At 34.0% G+C, this 21,214-nt stretch overlaps 1 protein-coding gene across 2 annotated transcripts in view; it reads left to right on the forward strand.

Moving 5' to 3' along the window:
* The window catches only part of LOC122015288 (histone acetyltransferase GCN5-like), a 34,119-nt gene extending 12,909 nt beyond the window's left edge, over window positions 1–21,210 (forward strand). Inside the window, exons 6-13 of one of the 2 annotated variants that reach the window (XM_042572096.1) lie at window positions 236–279; window positions 524–623; window positions 11,491–11,559; window positions 17,822–17,876; window positions 18,171–18,274; window positions 18,857–18,950; window positions 20,905–21,046; window positions 21,144–21,210. In XM_042572096.1, the coding sequence (XP_042428030.1) occupies window positions 236–279; window positions 524–623; window positions 11,491–11,559; window positions 17,822–17,876; window positions 18,171–18,274; window positions 18,857–18,950; window positions 20,905–21,046; window positions 21,144–21,210 (675 nt within the window). Of the gene's footprint in view, window positions 1–235; window positions 280–523; window positions 624–11,490; window positions 11,560–17,821; window positions 17,877–18,170; window positions 18,275–18,381; window positions 18,790–18,856; window positions 18,951–20,904; window positions 21,047–21,143 lie in introns of those variants that run through there. The other variant, XM_042572097.1, reaches the window with a different exon arrangement.
* Window positions 21,211–21,214: the final 4 nt, after the last annotated feature.

Raw genomic sequence — 21,214 nt, forward strand, 5'->3', positions numbered from 1 at the left:
GTTATGCTTCCGGTAAATTGCAAGTTCATTTGTCCTTTTGTTTGCTATGCCGTGTTCTCAGATTTTTTTTTTTTTTGACTTTTTTGGTTGATGGTCATACTTACACTAATTAACATGACTATTAGCATTAGGTTTTCAATTATTACTGGTTGTATTTTGGCGTTCATATCTACTGCTAGAAAAATCATTATTCAGCATGAAAATAATTTGACTGTTGATAATTGTGTTTTTTTAGGGTTTTACAAAGGAGATCACCTTGGAGAAAGAAAGATGGCATGGGTATGGATTTTTGTCATTATTATTCCATAAATTTTACTTTCACCTAATTTTTGGATGTCTTGAACTTGCTCTGCTCCAAATTTCTGCATTATCTCTGCTTTAGTTAGTCTTCTTATGCACATTGTCCTTGAAATTGTTCTCCCATTTCACTTTTTTGTGCTGTTGAACATTTTCTGAGACATTGCTGTGAAGTCGCAAATACCATTTATATTTCATTATTTGTCACATTATCTACTTGGTTAAGGTACATAAAGGATTATGATGGAGGCATTTTGATGGAATGCAAAATTGATCTGAAGCTTCCATACACTGATCTAGCTACCATGATTAGGCGACAAAGACAGGTTTGTTGGACTATGTTTCTTTGATTTTGGTGCTTTTTGTGCAAGGCTAATAGAAGATGATGTTGTTCTTAATCTACTAAGGGGCTCAGGATAAACTCTCTATTTTTGTTTGGTTGAAAGTGTCTTATAAGAAATTTAGATCAATATGGTATGTGCTCTGTGATTTTGATGTCTGTTTAACTTGTTTACTTACCCTTGAATGCTTTCTTGATTGGTATAAGTTGCCTTGTGTGTATTGGTATGGTTCTGGAATTGGTGTCTCTATCCTGATCTTTTGTAATGTTAAAATTATAGGTTTAGAATCAAGAAGATAATGATTTTAATCTATCAAACAATATTGTTATGAAGTCTTCTCATTTCAAAACTCGTTTGAGTAATAATATCCTTGACCTTTATTCTTTACAAAAGTGTTTTTTAAGTTCATTTTATGTTTAATATAGAATTCTAGGATAAACAAATAATTTGAGATGGTATTGACGTAGTCAAAAGCAACAAATATATTTAAATGAGTTAAAAAAAGTGACCAATAAGTTTTAAAAAATTGATGAATTTAATCAATTGAAGTCGAACATTTGAAGGTGCAAGGGATGTAAGGGATAGAGGAACAGAAAACTTTAGTTGATATTCTTTCTGCAATAAATAACAATATAAATGATTTGACTACTATTAATGGATATCCTTGCATAAAAATCCATGAAGGTACAAACACGTTGATGGTTACATTTTTTAAAAAGTATTTTATAAATACTTTTTGATTGTTTGGTAATTCATGTGTTTGAATTCTATCTTTCTTCCTCTTCTTTTACTATTTTTATTTTTTTTACTGATATAAATGTTTTTATATTGTTTTTCATTGGTTTAAGTTTTCACATTAGCTTATACTACTATCTGTTTTCTCTTTATTTTTGTTTTTAATTTTTTTTCACATTAGGATTATTTTTGATATCTTTTTATAAAATATTCTTCATTATTGTTTTCTATTCTAATTTTATTTATGTACATGCTGCACCACAAAATTAACTAATAAAATGACTTGATGGTTAAGTAATCTCCTCCCAAAGTATCAACATTTTCTTTTGTTTGGGTTTAGTTTGGGCTAATAGTGAGTTTTGTATTATGAGAGGGGAGAACATAAAGGAAAAAAGAGAGTGGAGAGGAAGAGAAGCTAGAGTGTACCTCTCTTGTTTAGATATATCATCAAACGAAAGAATTCTAAGATAAAAATTCTTATCTTTATTTTCAAAGAGGCAATTGTGAGTGTCGTCACTGATCTCTTTCTCCCCTTTATCAACAACCTTAAGTTGTTTTTTTCCCAATCCCAATTGACCTTTTTCCTCTCTTACCACAATGCTTATTGTACTTCCTCATCACTACCTAGCCTAGTTTGTATATTGTGGCTACAACCCTTTATTGCTTATTCTTATTTTGTAGCCTCTAATTGTGCTTCTTCAGTAACCAATCCTCTAATAGTTCCCTTCATTGCCGTAATAGCTAACCCCTCCTTATGTGTCAAGTTTGGCCAAACCATTTGCAACCTACTCCCCTTTCTGTTCCTTTGTAGACTCTTTGTCTTTTATAACCTAACACTGCTCCCATTTCCCCCACCACCAATAGTGCCACAACCATTTATCCATCACTAATGACCACAACCTCTTTATCCTTAGGCTTCCATCATGTCCCATGGACCTTCGATCAATCACCAACTAGCATTGCTGTCTGTAATTAGTAACTATAATTACTTTGACCCATAATGCTGATTAACAAGTCAAAAAATTGTATTTGGATCTCATTCTCCTTTTACAATCAGTAATCTCCTCTTGAATTAGATGCATAGGTGGTTGTTCTAGCTTTTCTGTAATGTATCGTTGTTATTATAGTAATCTAATCATGTGCTTGATCCATTTGATAGACGATATTAGGTAGCAAATGGTCTACCCACTACATAGAGCATATGTGCTATGTGGGGCATTTTTAATGACCACTTAAAACATTAAAGATATTTATATTGTAAAAATGATCGACATATTCATTCAGATTATAATTCTATATAAAAAGAAGTGCCAGTCATATGATGTACACCACAAGATTAGGAAATTTATCAATGCACGGGATCAATATCTAAAATTTTTGCCAGGTACAAAATAAATGCTATAAATAGCGTGGTCAACATATACCATTCCAGAAATTGAATACTACTTGGCATGGTATTCTTTCTTGTTGCCTATACTAATCATGCCAATAAGTGTTGTTAGATGTGACACTCAGGACACTTTGCACATTTTGGCACATGCCAAAATGAACTTAAATAATGTTTCTATTATCCTTTTTATAGTTTGTCTCTAAAATTCTAATTTAATCATTTATCTAATTATTAGAATTTTATTTGTAAGAGGAAAAAGTATTAAGGCTATAGGAGCAAGATTTCTAGTCTCAATACAAGCTCTTTTTATCGTTTCAACATGGGACCAACATCAAGATGCCAACTGTGCTGCTTGAGATTTGCGTCGTTAATCACAATCTTGTGTGCCCATGATTGGCACTGAATGAGACAATAGGAATCACTCGATTCCTTCTTCCGATCACATAGGAGCTGGCTGAAAGCTTATAAAAGAGGGTAGTTTACCAAAAGAGGTGGAGGCCAATAAGAAAGGCATAGAGTGGTGATGAGGGGCAGCGAGGCGTAGCAATGAGAGGCATCTTGATGTTTAAAAAACACTTACATTGTTGCATGTGATAATTTGTTAAGATTATAGGAGCAAAATTTATGCTATTGATACAAGCTATTTTTATCATTTCAACATGGGACACGTAGGTGTGCCCATTGTGTTGCATGAGATTTGCATGGTTAACCATAGTTTTCTTGTGTTCCCATGATTGCCACTGAATGAGACAAAAGGATTGACATAGGAGCTAGCTGAAAGCTTATAAAAGAGGGGATTTTACCAAAAGAGGCGGTGGTAGTGAGCATTAACAAGAGGCCAATAAGAAAGGCATAGAGTGGTGATTAGTGCTAGCGAGAGGCGGCAAGTGGCAATGAGAGGCATCTTGATGTTTAAAAAACACTTATGGGGTTGCATTTGATAATCTACTTATGGGCGTGCAAGATATTGATAATGATTGGATAAAATATTGGAGCGATAATTAATTAGGCTTGATGGGTCATCAAGGATGTGTAGAGCTACATTGAGAGTCTACCTCTTGAAGATGGATCAAGATTAGAAAGCACTAGATTGACCTAAAGACCATTGTCGTAATGTAATATTTTGGGCTTATTTTGGGTAGCCTCTTGTAAGAATAAAGTATAATTCTAAGTAGGGTTTACTGTGTAGAGAACTTATTTAGCCTAAGGTGACTTAGGAAGGTTTAACATTATACTAGATGCCTAACCTTCGGTAGGTTGATTAAGATGGAAGATTTTAGGGGGAAGATCTTCAAGCTGGAGGTAGGCCGATCATGACCTTTTGTTTAGCTGATAGGCAGATCCTTGAAGCTAAACCTTTTTAGGGTTGGCTAACTTGAACTTTTTGGTTAGGTAACTAAGAAAACCTTGTGTTTAAAGGTTGGTCTTTTTTGAGTCAACCAAAGATGGTTGAATTAGACAGTATGCTAATTTGATTAACTGAAAACTTTGGTTTGTTGACTAGAGGTAGCCAAGGTGAATTTTGTAGCATGATTGAGATTTGAATGTTGACGCTTAATGGTTAAATTCTCCTTAAAATTATCATTGTTGGTCCCAAGCCCAGTTGAAAAAGGTTGAGGGTTGTGTTAGGTTGTCTGTCAACATCAAACATAGACTAATGTTTTATAAATAAATTCATCAAAGTATTGTGCTAATGCTAGGGTGTTCAATGGAAGGAACACATTACATGGTTACTGCAATGTCAAGGTAAAGTCCGCTATATCTCTATGAGAATTTGAATGTAATATTAATATACAAAAGTTCTCACACTATGGATTGAATAAGAACAAACACTATAAAAATATTGATTGCCTTAGATTTGAAACATGAATACAGGAAAGCTCACTGATAAAATAATGGAGGTAGTAGCTACGATGATTAGAAGACGAATTAGTATTTTGTGTGTACAAAAGATAAAATGGGTAGACGAGAAGACAAAGATGATAGAGAACTCGGGTTTAAGTTATGATACACAGGAAAAAGTAAAATAAGAAATGAAATGAGTATTATTGTAGATAGTTCATTAAAAGATGAAGTTGTAGTAGTTAGACAAGGGAATAGAATTATAGTCATTAAGATAATAGTAGCGAAAGAAACTATGAACGTAATTAACATATATGTACCGCAAGTAAGATTAGATAAAACTATCAAATAAAGGTTTTAGGACGACCTAGATGAAGTATTGCAAAATATTCTGCCAAATGAAATGATTTTAATATGAAATGATATAAATGGACATATCGGAGTAAAAAATGAGGAATATGAGAGGGTGCAGGGAAGTTATGAGTTTGGAATGAGAAATGAAGAAGGAAAAATTATATTAAAAAAGAGAACACTCGTTCACGTTCAAAGTGAGAATAATAAATCGCAAATTAACTTTCTTATGGTTAGGAAGAGGGATAGAAAGATTTGTAAAAAATGCAAGGTTATCCCTAGAGAAAGCTTAACTATCCAATATAGGTTAATAGTGTTGGATATACGGCTCAAGTATAGTATCAATAGAAAGAAAATATATACGACTCCTAGAATTAAGTGGTGGAAGTTAAAAGAAGGGAAGCAAAATATATTTAAGAAGAAGATAGTAGCACAAACATTAGGTGAAATATACGGTGACTCTAATATGACATGGGATAAAATGATATTAAAGTTGAAAATAATAGTTAAGAGTGTACTCGATGAGTCAAAGGACATGGACTACAAAGTAAGGAATTTTGGTGAAGGAATGAGAAAGTACAAGAGAAAGCGAAAGAAAAATGAACAGCTTATAAGCTTATAAGGAATTATATATTTGTAAGAATGAGAAAAACTTAAAAAATATAAAATAGCCAATAAAGAGACTAAGAAAATAGTGGATGAAGTAAAACATGAACTTTTAAACTATTATATAAAAAATTGGATACAAAAGAAGAAGAAAGAGATATTTATAGAATAGCTAAAGTGAGAGCAAGGAAGACAAAATATTTTATCCAAATAAAATGTATTAAAGATGAATGCAATAGGGGACTAGTAAACGATGGAGAAATAAAAGAACGGTGGAAGAGATATTTTTATTAACTTTTTACTGAAACTTTAGGTGATCAACTTAACTTAGGTAATTTAAGTAGGTTAAATGAGTATAGAAATTTAAATTTTTATTGTAGAATTCAAATTTCAGAAGTAGAACAGGCTTTAAATGAGATGCATAATTGAAAAGCTGTTGGACTAGATGATATTCCGATAGAAGTATGGAAGTGCCTAGAAAACAAGGTACTTGCAAAATTATTTAACATGATATTAAAAAAGAAAAAAAAATCTGATTAATGGAGGGTAAGTACTCTATTGTCCTTATATAAGAACAAAGGAGACATAAAATTTTGCAAACTATAGGGATATTAAACTAATGAGTCAATGTCATAAAATTTTAAGAAAGAGTAATAGAAAAAATATTAAGGAAGGAGATCATGGTATGATGATCGAAAATCAATTTGGGTTCATTTCTAGAAGGTCGACAATTGAAGATATACATCTTCTTAGACAACTAATCGAAAAATATCAAGAGCAAAAATAAGATCTACACATGGTATTCATTGACTTAGAAAAAACTTATGATAGAGTTCTAAGAGGAGAATTTACAAAAGAGATGTGTTAGTGTAACATATATTGAATTAATTAAGGATGCAGAATAGCTGAAGCATTTTCAACAAAGATAGGGTTACATCAAGGATTAGTTCTAAATCCCTATCTTTTTACGCTAATTATGGGCAAACTCACTACACATTCAAAACACACTACTATGGTACATGTTGTTTGCAGATATATTATTTTGGTAGATAAAACACGTGAATGAGTAAATGCTAAACTAGAATTTTAGTGGGAAACACTAGAAGAGAAATGTTTTAGGCTTACTATAATAAAGACACAATATATAGAATTTAAGTTTAGCAATATTAGACGTAATGAGATAATAATTAAGATAAGAGATGGCGAATTGCCTAGATTGAGAGCTTGAAATATATAAGATCATTTTTGCAAAACAATGAATGATTAAGAAAGATGTCTTACCTATAATACAAGCAAGATGGTTGAAACGGAGGAGAGCATCAGGTGAGTACCTCTAAAATTTAAATAAAAGTTTTACAAAACCATAGTTAGATTATGTTATATGAAGCTGAATGTTGGGCACTTGGGCACATGAACAAAAAAATAAGAGTTGCAGAAATAAGGATGTTAAGGTGGATGTGTGAATATATGAGAATGGATAGAATAAGAAATGAAAGCATTATAGAGATAGCCAAAGTTGCATCTATTGAGAAAAAATTCCGAGAGACACGTTTAGATGGTACGGGCATGTATTTAGATAACTAATAAATGCTCCAGTTAGGCGATGTAAAACTATGACAAATACGTACATTAAATGAGGAAAAGGAAGATAAAAAAAACTTGGTTAGCAATAATAAAACAAGATAAAGTTTATTTAAGTATAAATGATGATATAGTAGGGGATAGAGCCTAATGGCGTAAAAGATCCATATAGCCGAATCCACCTAGTGAGATAAGATTTGATTGTTATTGTAATAGTAGATACGATGATTAGAAAAAGAATAAATATTTTGTGTTTATAAAAGATAGTGGGTAGGAGAGAAGACAACAATACTAGAGAATTCAAGTTTAAAAAATTATAGTATGGAAGAAGCAAAATAAGTAATGAAATATGTATTGTTGTAGATAGTTTGTTAAAAGATGAACTAATAGGAGTAATTAGGAAGATGATAAAATTATAATTCTCATGATAGTTGTGGCGAAAAAAACTATATATATATATATATATATATAGTCTCAAGTAGGATTAAATGAAAATATCAAATATATGTTTTAGGAATATCTAGATAAGGTTGTACAAATAATTATGCTAAATAAAATGATTTTAATCAGAGTAGATGGAAATGAGCATATAGAGGGTTATGATTTTGGAACAAGAAATGAAGGAAAAATTATATTTGATTTTGAGATATCATATGAATTTATAATAGCTAATATATTTTTCAAGAAAAGAGAAGATCAATTGGTTATGTTAAAAAATGAGAATAATAAGCTGCAAATCAACTTTATTACAGTTAGGAAAAAATATAGAAAGATTTATAAAGATTGCAAGGGTATCTCTTGAAAAAATTTAACTACCTAATATAGGTTAGTAGTGTTAGATATGCATCTCAAGTATTGATAGAAGGAAAACATGCATGATTTCTAAAATTAAATAGTGGAAGTTAAAGGATGGGAAACAAAGTATATTTAAGGAGATGATAGGAGCATAAGTATTAGGAGAAATATATGATGACTTGAATATGACATGAGATAAAATGATATTAAATTTGAAAATGGTGGCCAAGAGCATATTGGGTGAGTCAAAAGGATATGTACCACCAAATTTTGATGGTGGAACGAGAAAGTACATGAGAAAGTGAAATAAAAACAAACAAACTTTAAGTTATTATATACTTGTAGGAATGAAAAAGACTAAAAAAGTATGTAACTAGTTAGAAAATAGTCGAAGAAGGTGGCGAGTGAAACTAAGAATGAAACTTTCGAACGATTATATCTATAGTTGGATATAAAAGAAGAGGAAAGAGACATCTAAAAAATAATTAAAATAAGAGAGCGGAAGACAAAAGATCTTACCTAAATAAGATACATTAGAGATGCATGCAATGTAGCACTAATAAATGATGATGAAATAAATGAGCAATTGAAGAGATATTTTCATCAATTTTTCAATGAAGATTTAGTAACCAACTTAACTTGGGTAATTTAAGTATGCAGAGGAGTATAAAAATTTAAATTTTTATTGTAAAATTCAAACTTCAGAAGTAAAATATATTTTAAATAGGATGCAAAATGGAAAAGTGGTTGGATGAGATGATATTCCGATAGAGGTATGAAAGTGTGCTTAGGGAAGTAAAGTATCGAATAGCGTATGAAATTATTCAAACTGATATTAAAAATGAAAAAAAAAATTTAATCAATAAAGGTTAAGTACTTTAGCCCTTGTATAAAAATAAAGAAGACATACAAAATTGTGCGAATTAAAGAGCATTAAGTTAATGAGTCGTACCATGAAATTTTGAGAAAGAGTGATAAAAAAGACTTAGGAAGAATACCACAATGACCAAAAATCAATTTGAATTTATACTTGGTGGGTCAAAAGTTATACATCTTCACAAACAATTAACTGAAAAGTATCAAGAAAAGAAGTATGATTTACACATGGTATTCGTCAATCTAGAAAAAACTTATGACAGTCTTGAGGGAAATTATATGGAAGATATTAGAAAAGAGAGGTGTTAGTGTAGCCATATTGAAACAATTAAAGACATGTATGAGCATATAATGACAAGAACGAAGACTTTAGGCTAATTAATTGAAATATTTCCTATAAAGATATGGTTATATAAAGAATTAACTCTAAGTTTCTATCATTTTACATTAATCATGGATGAATTCACTAGATACATCCAAGATACGTTACCATGGTGCATATTGTTTGTAAATGATATTATTTTGATAGATGATAAACGTGAAGTAGTAAATTCTAAGTTCGAATCTTGATGGTAAATATTAAAAGTAAAAAGATTTTAGGCTTAGCAAAGTAAAAACAAAATATATAGAATTTAAGTTAGTAATGTTAGACGTAGTGCGCTAATTTTTAAGATAGGAGATGATGAGTTATTTATAACTGAGAGCGATCATTTCCAAAACAATGGAGGAGTTAAGAGAGATATGTTAGATAGAATATAAGCAGGATGATTAAAATGGAGTAGAGCATTAAGTGTTTTTTATAATCGTAAGGTACCTCTCAAATTTAAAGGGAAGTTCTATAGAATGACGATTAGATTTGCAATGTTATATGAAATTAAATGTCGGGCTATGACTCAAGCACACATGTAGAGGATGAGAATCACATAGATGAGAATATTAAGGTGGATGCACAGACATATGAAAATGGATAAGATAAAAAATTAGAAGTGAAAGTCGAGGTTGTATCTATTGAAGGTATACTTAGACAATCAATAAATGCTTTAGTTATGTATGTGAAACTATGTTAAATATGCACATTAAACGAGGAAGAAGACCAAAGAAGTAGATGGAACCCAATGGCGTAAGAGGATCCATATAGCCAACCCCATATAGTAAGATAAGACTTGGTTGATGTTGTTGATTGAAGTCATGCAGAAATGACCATTAGGCCTATTTTAAAAGCCAATTTAGTTGTTTTTTTTTCTTGTGAAACCACTCATATGAAAATATCTCTAATTATCTTATTCTTGCACCCAAATGCCGAAGGATCACCAAGGGGATTTAAGGTTAATTAAGTTTTCATCTGCCACAATAAATTGTTTGAGCTTCTGATTTGCAAGAATTTAATGTTTTTTTTATTTCTTTTCCCTCTTCTCTAACTGGACCATTCGATCCTATTATGACTTATGTTGTTGGACTTATATCCGTGGCTGCTTAGCTGACCTGAAAGCCTAGAATCACAAGTTATATTGACTTTGTCATCCTCAAGCACACATTGGCTACATAGGTGAGTGCAAGCTATTAGGCACAAGTCACTTGAACTGCTATAGGCAGTCATACAGGTTGGAGCAGATGTGAAGTGCCACTATGAGCAGCGGTTCTAAGAGAGTGGAAGGAGTAAATCCACAATTCCATGTTTACACTCTTGTTTGGTATAAGACATAGGTGGCCATGTGATGGGTTGTATGACAATCATGGTATTGTTGTTGGTTATGAATGCTATGAGGCCACATATATCAGCACTTACATTATTGGTCTAACTCAATATACACTTGGTTGATGGTTATATTGCAGTAGAGGTGCAATATATGCATCAATGTATGCTATGCATTGTGGTTGATATTGTCATTTACTGTGTTGGTGGTTATGTTGGAACATTGTGCTTTTGATGCATTGCTGGATAGATTTTATTGCATTCATCCTTAATTATTATGATGCTTTGTTGATGATATGCCATTATTGTTGGGTTGTATTTGTTAATATTTATATTATTCTCGTTGTATTCTTGTGCTTGCTCCTCCCATGTCTATTGTTTCTGGTATTGTTTGTCTAGTTGTCTTCATTAGATAGTTGTGGAGTGTTGTGTTTACTTGGTAATGTCTGCTATGTTTTCTTGATGTTTAGATATGACACTAGGAATTAATGTTTGTTTATAATAAGATCATGCATGTCACCACAATCCATTAGTTAACCTGTGGCAGGGAAGGCACAAAGGTTCAATTAGCAGCCTACATTTTGAATCCTATGTTTGTTTTTTAAGCATATCTTTCTCAGACTCTTGAAGTTAGTATTTGCTTATACTAACGATTAATATCACACACATCACAATGATATGTCCTGTTTGGTGAAGTGACTCATGATGTGATGTGCTACAAGGGTTCAAAGAGAGGCTTACATTTTGAGCATATATGGTGATAGAAAATGGTAATACATATTACATTATTTAGTCATTCAACTTGTTTTAGTAGAATTCTGCATGCATAAATTTAAAAGGGACCTTGATACAATAGGGAGGTTGCTTTGTTGACCTACATGATAAAAGATTGATGGCATGATATGTTGTTTGAGCATTTTTCTAATTGTCAATCATATATGATAGAATAGCTTATTATTGGATCACTGATTTTGAATTTTCAGGCAATAGACGAGAAGATTCGGGAGCTTTCAAATTGTCACATTGTTTATCAAGGAATTGATTTTCAGAAGGTATGATGCGTTCTGTACATGTGCTTGTTGATCTTGTAGTTTGCAAAGCTGCACGCTCATATTACTTTAGGCATTCATCTATCTTCTCATGGCATTCACTTTTCACAAAGGTTTCTATGATCATTTTTATTGTATTAGAATAATTGTTCATTGTGTAGGCTATATGCTTCATTTGAAGTTCAATATAGTCATTGTTAATGTTTGAAAAATTAGGTTTAAATTCTTAGTTCAATATGGTCACCGGTTTATTGTGTTGTAGGATTTTTTTTGATGAGTTCTATTTGTAAATATAATTATTCTTTAATCCATTCATTGAATATTTGTCATAGTTTGAATGTTGGTTGACAACCTAACGCAACCCTCCTCCTTTATCTGGGCTGAGAATTATCCTTTAATATGGCATATATTATTTTATTTTTCTTATAATTATGCATAATATCAGAGTGTTACCCTTTGGGTGTTTTGTGATTTCTGTTTTTTCTGCAGGCAAATGTAATGTTTTTGTTTTATTAGTGGTCATTTGAATGAGTGTGTTAAAAGTAAGGTGGTAGGATTCTCAATGTAGTGGATTTAGTCAAACACATGATTGGGAAACTTGAAACTTGACTAATCCTGATATGATCAGCCTAGTTGGACTGGAATCAATGAATCTCAATTTGATTCTAGACGTTTTCTTGGACACTCCTTTGAGAATCTATGAAATCTTCAATAATCAAGGTGATGAGATTGATGAACTTTCATGATGAATCAATTGTAGTCGGTTGAGAATGGAAGAAATTGATCAAATTAGAGCAAAATAGCTTGATTCAGTTGACATTGTTGATTCCCATTTGAGAATCTTTCCAGATAGACAAGGTGGGATGGGTGGGTTTAATTGGTTGCAACAGATAAAAAGATCTAGTGTCACGCTCTGCATGAGTTAGGCTTGCTGTAAAGTTGGCTTCGTTTACTGCACTGAACTGCAAAAATGTCATAGCAAAGACAGACAAATGTTGATCTAACTAAACTAAATCATACCTTTGAAGAAATTTGACTGGTACTATCCATAAATGTAATGTGATTGAAGACTCAGATCACACCGTCTCACCTTAGGAAAACTATACTTTAGCGGATCTGCACCTACAATGCCAGAATTTGACTCTCCTTCCCTTGAATCTGTTGTTGGAGATTGCAAATTCAGCTAAGTTGTTGTGCTCTTCCAGCTTGAGTCATCAAGCTCCCTTGTGAACCTGGATAATTCTTTATTTAGCTCCTGAAGAATGTCGTCTTTAGCCCATGCTGCTTCACCCAATTTTCATAGTTCGTAGCTCCTTGTCTTTTTGTTTGACTTTCTGCTTGAGGTTATGTGTTCTCTTTCATGAAGTTGGTCCGTATGCTTCGTTCGCTTATCTTCAAAACTATTCTGCAATTTCCCTAGCTTATCTTCAAAACTATTCTCTCAGATTTGTGACCTCCTGCAGTTTCTGCTCATGTATTGTCCTTATGGTTGATTGGGCAGAATTAATATGCTCTAGCTCCTCACCTTCATTGCTTTGATAGGAGGCGTCCAGCATGGCCCACCACTCCTTCCTAGAAGAATGGGAGGTGGTTGTCAACTCGTCTGAATGGCTTTGTTAAGACCCTAGGACTGATCGAACTGGTTTTGATCCCGAGGGGTGGATTAGAAATAGCCCCAATGTCAAAAGAAGAGTGACCAGTTTCGCACCTTAAAAGAGGGTGCTCAAGCCTTCAAAGTGTGATTGGAAGCGAGAAGGGCCCTAGGGTTTTGTAGTTGTCCGATAAGGATATGAGAACCAAATCCTAACTCCTGGAGCAATCTGTTGCACTTGCAAGGAGAAGATCAAGAGTTGACTGAAAGAGGAGGTAGGGGATTTGGAGCAAGCAGATGTGAATTAGAGTAGAATAGGTGATGTGGGCGGCGACATGGGCAACGACACAAGAAGAAAATGGCGGGGAGGTGGACGATGTGCAAGCGAAGGGAAAAATAGGTATTAAATTTGCAACTTTCCAATAAAAATCTAAAATTTTTTAGAAATCACAACTAGGCGCTTTTAATTTAAATAATATAACATCTAGATCTAGATTTTGATGAATATTAGTTGTCTAGTTGAATCTTTGAGAGGAAGAGTGGTTTATTTGTTTTATTTTGAATTTTTTAGATATATTTTGGTTCCACTGATCCTTACTATCTCACCAATTTAATATGGCCAATACTTTAGGTGTGGGAAAATATGATTTTGTAATCAATATATATCTTTGGCTGTTTTTTTTTATTATTATAAATCACATGATATAATGGTGTAGAGTTATTGTTGAGGCGTGAATGTATTGGATAAATTTCGAGTTAAATACAAAATTCAATTTGCAATGTACTATCAGAGACAATCTATTTTCTTTTATTCTCCTCTCCCTTCCACTATAATTGTTGGTGTAGGTTTTGATTGATTAGGCTTTAGTTAATCCGGCGAACGTTTCTCCAAACACATTAGGGTTTCTTCAGCTCCCACCAAATTTGAGATAAAGATCTTTTTTATGCCTTGCTTATTTGGAGGTGCGGATGAGAGAAAGGATGAATTGGATACCATGGATATTTTTTTGGACATTTTTTCATTTACTCAAAATCGGGCTGAACGAACTTCCCTTCTTGCTCTGTGCCTCACTAGAATCTCATGCATGACATCGTGAGGTTGCTAGTGGCTACAAGAGAGGCAGTCCACAGCTGTGAGTGACCTTGCTTATGAACAACCTTGCTTGCGGCCACAGGTGAACTGAGTTGCCACGAACTCGGATTGGTCTCTTTTATCCTTCTTCTTTCCTTTCCTTTTTTTTTTCTGCCTTGGATTCCTTATTCAATCCACACCTCGGACTAAATTGAGATTAGTGCTTTCTCATAGTTCGAGTGTTGCCACCTTCGAATTTGAGTCGAAGGAACAAATTCACCTTAATCAATCTTTCCATGGAGTTTGATAATTTGCACGACAACGAGCTGAACCCCTGATCCAAATCCAAACCCAAGAGTGTGATATCGACCAAGCTATAACCTTCAATCCTCTAGGCGTGAGTGTTCTCCTCTCCATTCTGCCTTAGGTTTCTTAAGAAGGATGAGAGCTAGAGGTTGACATGTTTGTTCAAGTTCGACAGTCCAAACGAGCTTACCAGCTTTACCTTATGATGAAGTTTGACTCTCTGAAAGCCGCTAGAGATTTTTACTCTACCTACACCGAGTGCATTGACATTCGTATTTGCAACAACTAGTCATTTACCTCCCAAGTCAACGATGCAAGTGCTTCTTGTGCTCGAAACAGGATCATTCGTTGAAGAAGGACCACCCTTTTGACCTTATCCAAAGCAGCGCAACCAAACGTCCTCTCCTAGGAAGGTTGCTATGCAATGCTCCATGTCAACCATCGTGACAATGACCCCATTGCCATCCACTTGGTATTTCTCCCCAATCCATCTCGTTTTATGCAGAAGAAACTTGCAAAGAAGCCTTGAGAACTTCTGGTCTACCCAGCTCCTCAACCCCATCAGAATGGGTTAGGTCCTGGTGGTCTTGAAATAGTTTAAAAGGATGCTAGCTGATAATCCTGCATTCTTCTATGCAATTCAAGTAGACCAGAATAATTGCATCTCTAATGTTTTCGGCACTGATGCTTGAGCAAGGATGGCATATAGCTACTTGGATGATGTTATTGCCTTTGACATGACCTGCCAAAGAAACAAGGTAGCTTATTGTATTTGCTCGTATATTCATGACTGATGAGAGTGTAGCTGCTTTCATTTGGCTGTTTGAGACATGGCTTGGATTGATGAGTGGGTGTAGGCCAATTTCTTTCATCACTCCTTACAATGAATCCATTACTTCAACTGCAGCTAAGGTGTCTCCAAATGTTCGGCATAGGTTTTGCAAGAGAGACATTTTCAGTAAGTGCAACTGCAAGGATAAGGCTGAATTCAAAGTGTCTGAATGAATCTGAAACTGTTGAAGAATTTGATTCATGTTGGAGATCATTGTTTTAGTAGATATAATTTGGAGGATAATATGTGGTTACAAGAATTTTATGCAATTCAGGAGAAATGTGTTCCATTGTTCTATAGAGGCATGTTCTTTGGAGACTTTTTTGGTGCTCCAAAGGTGGAAACCATGTACAAAATTTTCCAGAGGCATTCAATGGCAACCACCACTTTACGCGATCTAGTTACTCAATTTGATAAAACAATGGCAGGACAATTTGAGAAGGAACTACAGGCAGACTTTGAACAAGTCACACCAAGCCTGTTTTGAGGACTTCATCACCAATGGAAAAGCGAGCTCAGAAGTATGTACAAAAACAATTTTTGCATTATTCCAGGAGGAACTCAGAGTCATCTGGATTTTTGATGGAGAAGGCCACAGATGGTATTAATAAGTATCATGTTGCAAAAGTTGAGGATGCAAGTATGTATGGTGACACAGTGTTCCAGCAACTGCATTAAGTGTAGCTGTTCTATGTTTGAGTTTTCAGGGATACAAGATAGGCATGTGATTAAAGTTTTGATAATTATTGACATTCTTACACGTCTAGATGAATACATCTTGAAAAGGTGGATTAAAAATGTCAAAAGCACGGATTTTTCTCATATTCCTTTGATCAGCTTTGTAGCTGGATTTTTCTTTTTTCATGGCCTTCACTGATTTTTCCTTTAGCTGAATTTCTTTTTCCTTGTTCCTCTGCTTTTATTGTTGATTTTTTCTTTTACTCGTGTTATAGCTGAATTCCTTTTGTCAGATTTTATAACTGGAAATTTCCCTTTTACTTGACCTACTATCGATTTTTCCTTGCACCAAATGAAGCTAGCTGTAGTTCAGCCTCCTAGTGCCATTTCTTTTTTCTGTTACCAGCGTTTGTAGCTGGATTCTTTCTACCAACCTTCATATTTGGATTCTTTTTATCAACCTTCATATCTAGATCTTTTGCTGTTGCTCGGCTTCCATTGCCATTTTTTTCTCAATTACCAGGTATGAAACTTCATAGCTAGATTTCTTTTACTAGCCTTTGTAGTTGGATTTCTTTTACCTTCATTGCGATTTTTTCCAGTCCCTCACTATTTTTTTTGCTAGTTTTGATTTACAAAATGTCAACTATAGCACGGTCAGAAGAGGTTGAGAGGTGCAAATTTCATATTGGTGATCTAAACAAGCATTAGGTACCTGTTCATTGGTCTATGTGGACAAGGATTTGAAGAAAATGATTGGACATGCTAAAGAACAGGATGAACTCTACTATCTTGAAACATCGGTTATTCCTCAACTCAAAAATGGTATAAGTGTTATCATCCTCCATCAAAGAAGTTTTATGTGTCACATTAATTTCAACGAATAGAGACCTTCACCACATCTTATCTTTGGGGTAGAATTTCACACCTTAATTCACAATTTGGTACATATGATCAAATGAAACACATTGATATTGATACACTTTATCAATGAGAAACTAGAGAGCAGATTTATAGCTCTTATGCATTCACGATTTGTATTGTGGACAATTTTTAGATATATTTACTTGAGGTTTAAGTAGTTTAGGATTTCAAAGTATCGTATCCAAGATGAAAATGATAAATATCTATTCACCATCCGGAGGGGGAGTGTGGGAGATTTTGTAATCATGTATATCCCTAAAATTTTTACTGAAAAAAAGATTTTTATTTTTATCAATCTATAAAAGGGGGTTAGCATCTTGTGTATTGGATAAGTTTTGAGTTAATACAATTTTCAATTTGCAACATTAGGTTTTTCAAATGATTTGGCCAATATTACCTCCCGTGGTCACACTTACTATTTTAGGTTTGAGGATTTTATCATGAATCTTAGGCACATGTGTTTATCTATTATTTGAATGCAATATTTCTTCTCTCTAAATCCTGAAATTACTTCCTACTTATTAGGACTTGGAGTTGTGGGAAAGCTAGCATTTTCAAGCTTTCTAGTTTCATTTGTTTGCATCTGAACCTTTTTTTTTTGTATGATCATCTAATAACTATATGATTTAACTAGCACAATTTTACAATAGCCATGTAGGGAGTTAGCATGTTTCTCAAATTAAGGATATAATTTTGTTCTTAGAGTTGCAAGAATTATTTACGTGCAATGTGCCATATGAATCCTATGCATGTTTCCCTAGAAGCATACTTGGGATTTTCTTCTGTTGGACTACGTATGTTTTCCATGTTTTCAACATGTTTCCTTAGTCAATGACTGACCAGTATCTTTTGTCCTGTCCAGAAAGAAGCAGGTATTCCTAAAAATCCAATTAAAGTTGAGGACATTCCTGGTCTCAGTAAGTGTTGCTTATAAATACCATATTTTGAATTTATTTAATTTTTAAGAAAAAGAGAGTTCTTTTCCTTCTTAATATAAAGAGGATCTTGTGAATGCCAGAAAGAAGTCTTATATTTGTAGTTTGGATATTATGAGTATCACTAGCCCTACCTTATTCTGTTCATCCTTTTAGTTTTGACACGTACCTTTCTTGTTCGTTTATTGCTATCAAATTCTTCATGAAACCTTGTATAAATGTACTGATCTACCAACATGCATCGGATGAGTGACTATACATTTTGGTACTGTTTAGAGGATGCTGGTTGGACTCCAGACCAATGGGGCCACTCAAAATTTAGGACAACAAATGCTTCAGAGCGCCAGCAGCTTAATAATTTCATGCGAAATCTTCTAAAGGTTAATTTATGTTTTGGGGTTTTATTAGATTTTTTTTTTTGTCTTCTGATGAGTTTTTACCTGCCTGTTAAGTCAGAAAAATTTAAATCATTATGCTGTATATCTAGAGTGAATCTAAATTCATGGACCATGCTGGGAAATCAGCGAGGATAACGGGTCTGTTATGCTGTAGCACATGCTAGATGTGCCCATTCTTCTTTTAGGATCTGATATATTTACAGTTGAAACTATCAGTGCAGTCATGGTTTATAGCATTGCATCTTTAGCAAGTTAATGGTTTGATAAATATCAAGAAGGTTGCACTACATGTACGAATGACATTATCCCTTAAAAGGAAAATCCTTCACCTATACTGAATGAGATTTCTTATTTGTTGAATTTATGCAAAACATTATTGTTGGAATTTGTTCAGTTGTATTAGTCTATCAAAAGAATTATTAATTACATTGGACTCTACTCGCTGAACTTTTTGTGTCTCTACCTTTTTCTGTTGATGGAAAGAATTACTGGAAATTAAACATCCCAATTATTTTATTCTATTTCATATTGTATATTTTTAATTCCATGTTTAACTTCCAACAGCTCATGTTTGAACATCCTGATGCATGGCCATTCAAGGAACCAGTAGATGCTCGTGAAGTGCCTGATTATTATGATATTATAAAAGATCCTATGGGTAAGTGCAATAAAGATTTTTCTTTCTAGTGCCTTGTGTATTGTGTTTTTTTATATCAAACCGTAGTTTTTTTAGTATGGTGTGTTTGATTCATGGGAATTTCCATTCTATTCCCCAAGAATTTTCATAGAATAAGTATTCCTATATTTAGTAGCAAATATAACTTTGGAATACTTGTTCCATGAAATAGATATTCCAAATGAATAGTTATTCCTTGTTATATTTCAGGCATACTGTTCCTTTCTATTCAAGCTTCAAATAATTCATGCATTTGGGAACGGACAGACTGGTGAGGTCAATCATTCTGTTTGAGTTGTGCAGGTAGATCCATGTGGATGGGCTGGGCTGGTCAGGCCATCTGGATGGGCTGGGTGGTCTGGATGGCTGGTCGGTCTGGGTTGGCTGATCCATCTAGTCAGGTCTGCTAGTGGTTTGATCTATCTGGTCAAGTTGGCCAAGCTTGCCAGTTGGTTGGGGAAGACTGGTTGCGCTTAGCAAGCTAGTCAAGTGGACAGGCTAGGAGGTCTGATTACGCTGGTTGGTCGGTATGATCAGTTGGGCTGAGGGGCTGATCAGGTGTATGGGCCAGGAGGTTTGATTAGGTCAGCAACTTGTGCAAGATGAGTTGGACATATTATTTTTATAGGAAATTATTTTTCATTGTGAAAAGTGAAAACTATTGCTTTTATTATTTCGTATAATATTTCACCAATCAAACATAAGAATAAGCTTCCATGTTAATTCTACTCCATGAACCAAACTATATAAAATAAGTATTCCTCATCTCATCTATTCCTTATTGATTCTATGCCCAAAGATTAAGGGGGTGTTTGGTTGATGGGTTTAGGAATGAGGGAATGGAATGATAATAAAAGATAGTGTTTGGATTGTGGGTTTGGGAATAACAATTTGGGAATGATTTCTAGATTTATGGGAATCAACAAAACCCATATAACTAGGTGGGTTTCATTTCCATTCCCATTTCCATTCCACCTTACTATCAAACCCATATCCATAATCATTCCCATCATTTAACCAAACGCCACCTAACTCTTTATTTCTTGTGTCTTCCATTCTGTAAACCAATGGCTCTATTATAGATTGTAGTTCCTTCATGATTTAATTTCTTTCGTACTAGTTTTCTGCTTTGTGACATAGTGTATCTGCATGGAACATATTGTGCCATCATAGTTCCTTCCAGCTACTTTTATATTTATCTTTCGATGGAAAAGTTTTTGAGTTACTGAGATTTGACCTTGTTTTATAATATATATATAATGGATGTTGTGACAAGCTTCAGGCACTGTTAATTAGGGATGTAAACGAGTCAAACCGAGCCGAATAGTATTAGGCTCGAGCTCGGCTCGTTTTGGAATTATCAAGCTCGCGAACAGTTCGAGTTCGACTAGTTATTAGCTTGATTATCATAGTTAACGAACCTTTTTCGTTAAGCGAGTTCGGGCTCATTTTCGAGCTCATTTTAGAGCTCGTTTTTTTGGTTCGTTTTAAAACTTATTTTAAGGTTCATTTTAGAACTTGTTTTTTGGCTCGTTTTAGAGCTAATTTTTTGGCTCGATTTAAGGCTCGTTTTTTGGCTTGTGAGCCTACAAACGAACATGTTCGCGAGCTCACGAGTCGAATATCCTTAAGCTTGAGCTCGGCTCGATAAAACTGTCGAGCTCGAAATCGAGCTCGAGCTTAGCTCAATAAGATAAACGAACGAACTCGAACGAGCTTTTTATCGAACCGAGCTCCGAATAACTTGCGAACCGTTTGGTTCATTTACATCCTAATTGTATTGGCTCATGAAATAAGCTTACTGCTGCTACGTTACCAGATTAACTATGTTCTTTTCTCGCTGTTTACTATTTTTTTTTCTGCTTCAAATTTCTCTTGTATGGGAGTCAATTGAACATGGAAACCTGGATTAACGGTACAAGTTTCTGCTGTGCAGATCTAAGGACCATGTCTAAGAGGCTAGAGTCAGGACAGTACTACGTGACCTTCGAGATGTTTGTGGCTGATGTGAAGAGAATGTGTGGAAACGCACGCACCTACAACTCCCCAGAAACAATATATTTCAAGTGTGCAAATAGGTGGGTTCGCAGGAACAGTGATCTCTCGTAGCCCACAGCAAGTTACCTGTTTCTTAATTTTCATAGCATCATTTTTTTTTTTAATTTTTGATTTCAGGCTGGAAAACTTTTTCACAAGCAAGGCCCAAGCTTACATTCTTCAAATTTCAAGCAAGAGTTCGTAGGAAT

Source organism: Zingiber officinale, chromosome 8B (assembly GCF_018446385.1).
Source record: "Zingiber officinale cultivar Zhangliang chromosome 8B, Zo_v1.1, whole genome shotgun sequence".
Classification (NCBI taxonomy): Eukaryota; Viridiplantae; Streptophyta; class Magnoliopsida; order Zingiberales; family Zingiberaceae; genus Zingiber; species Zingiber officinale.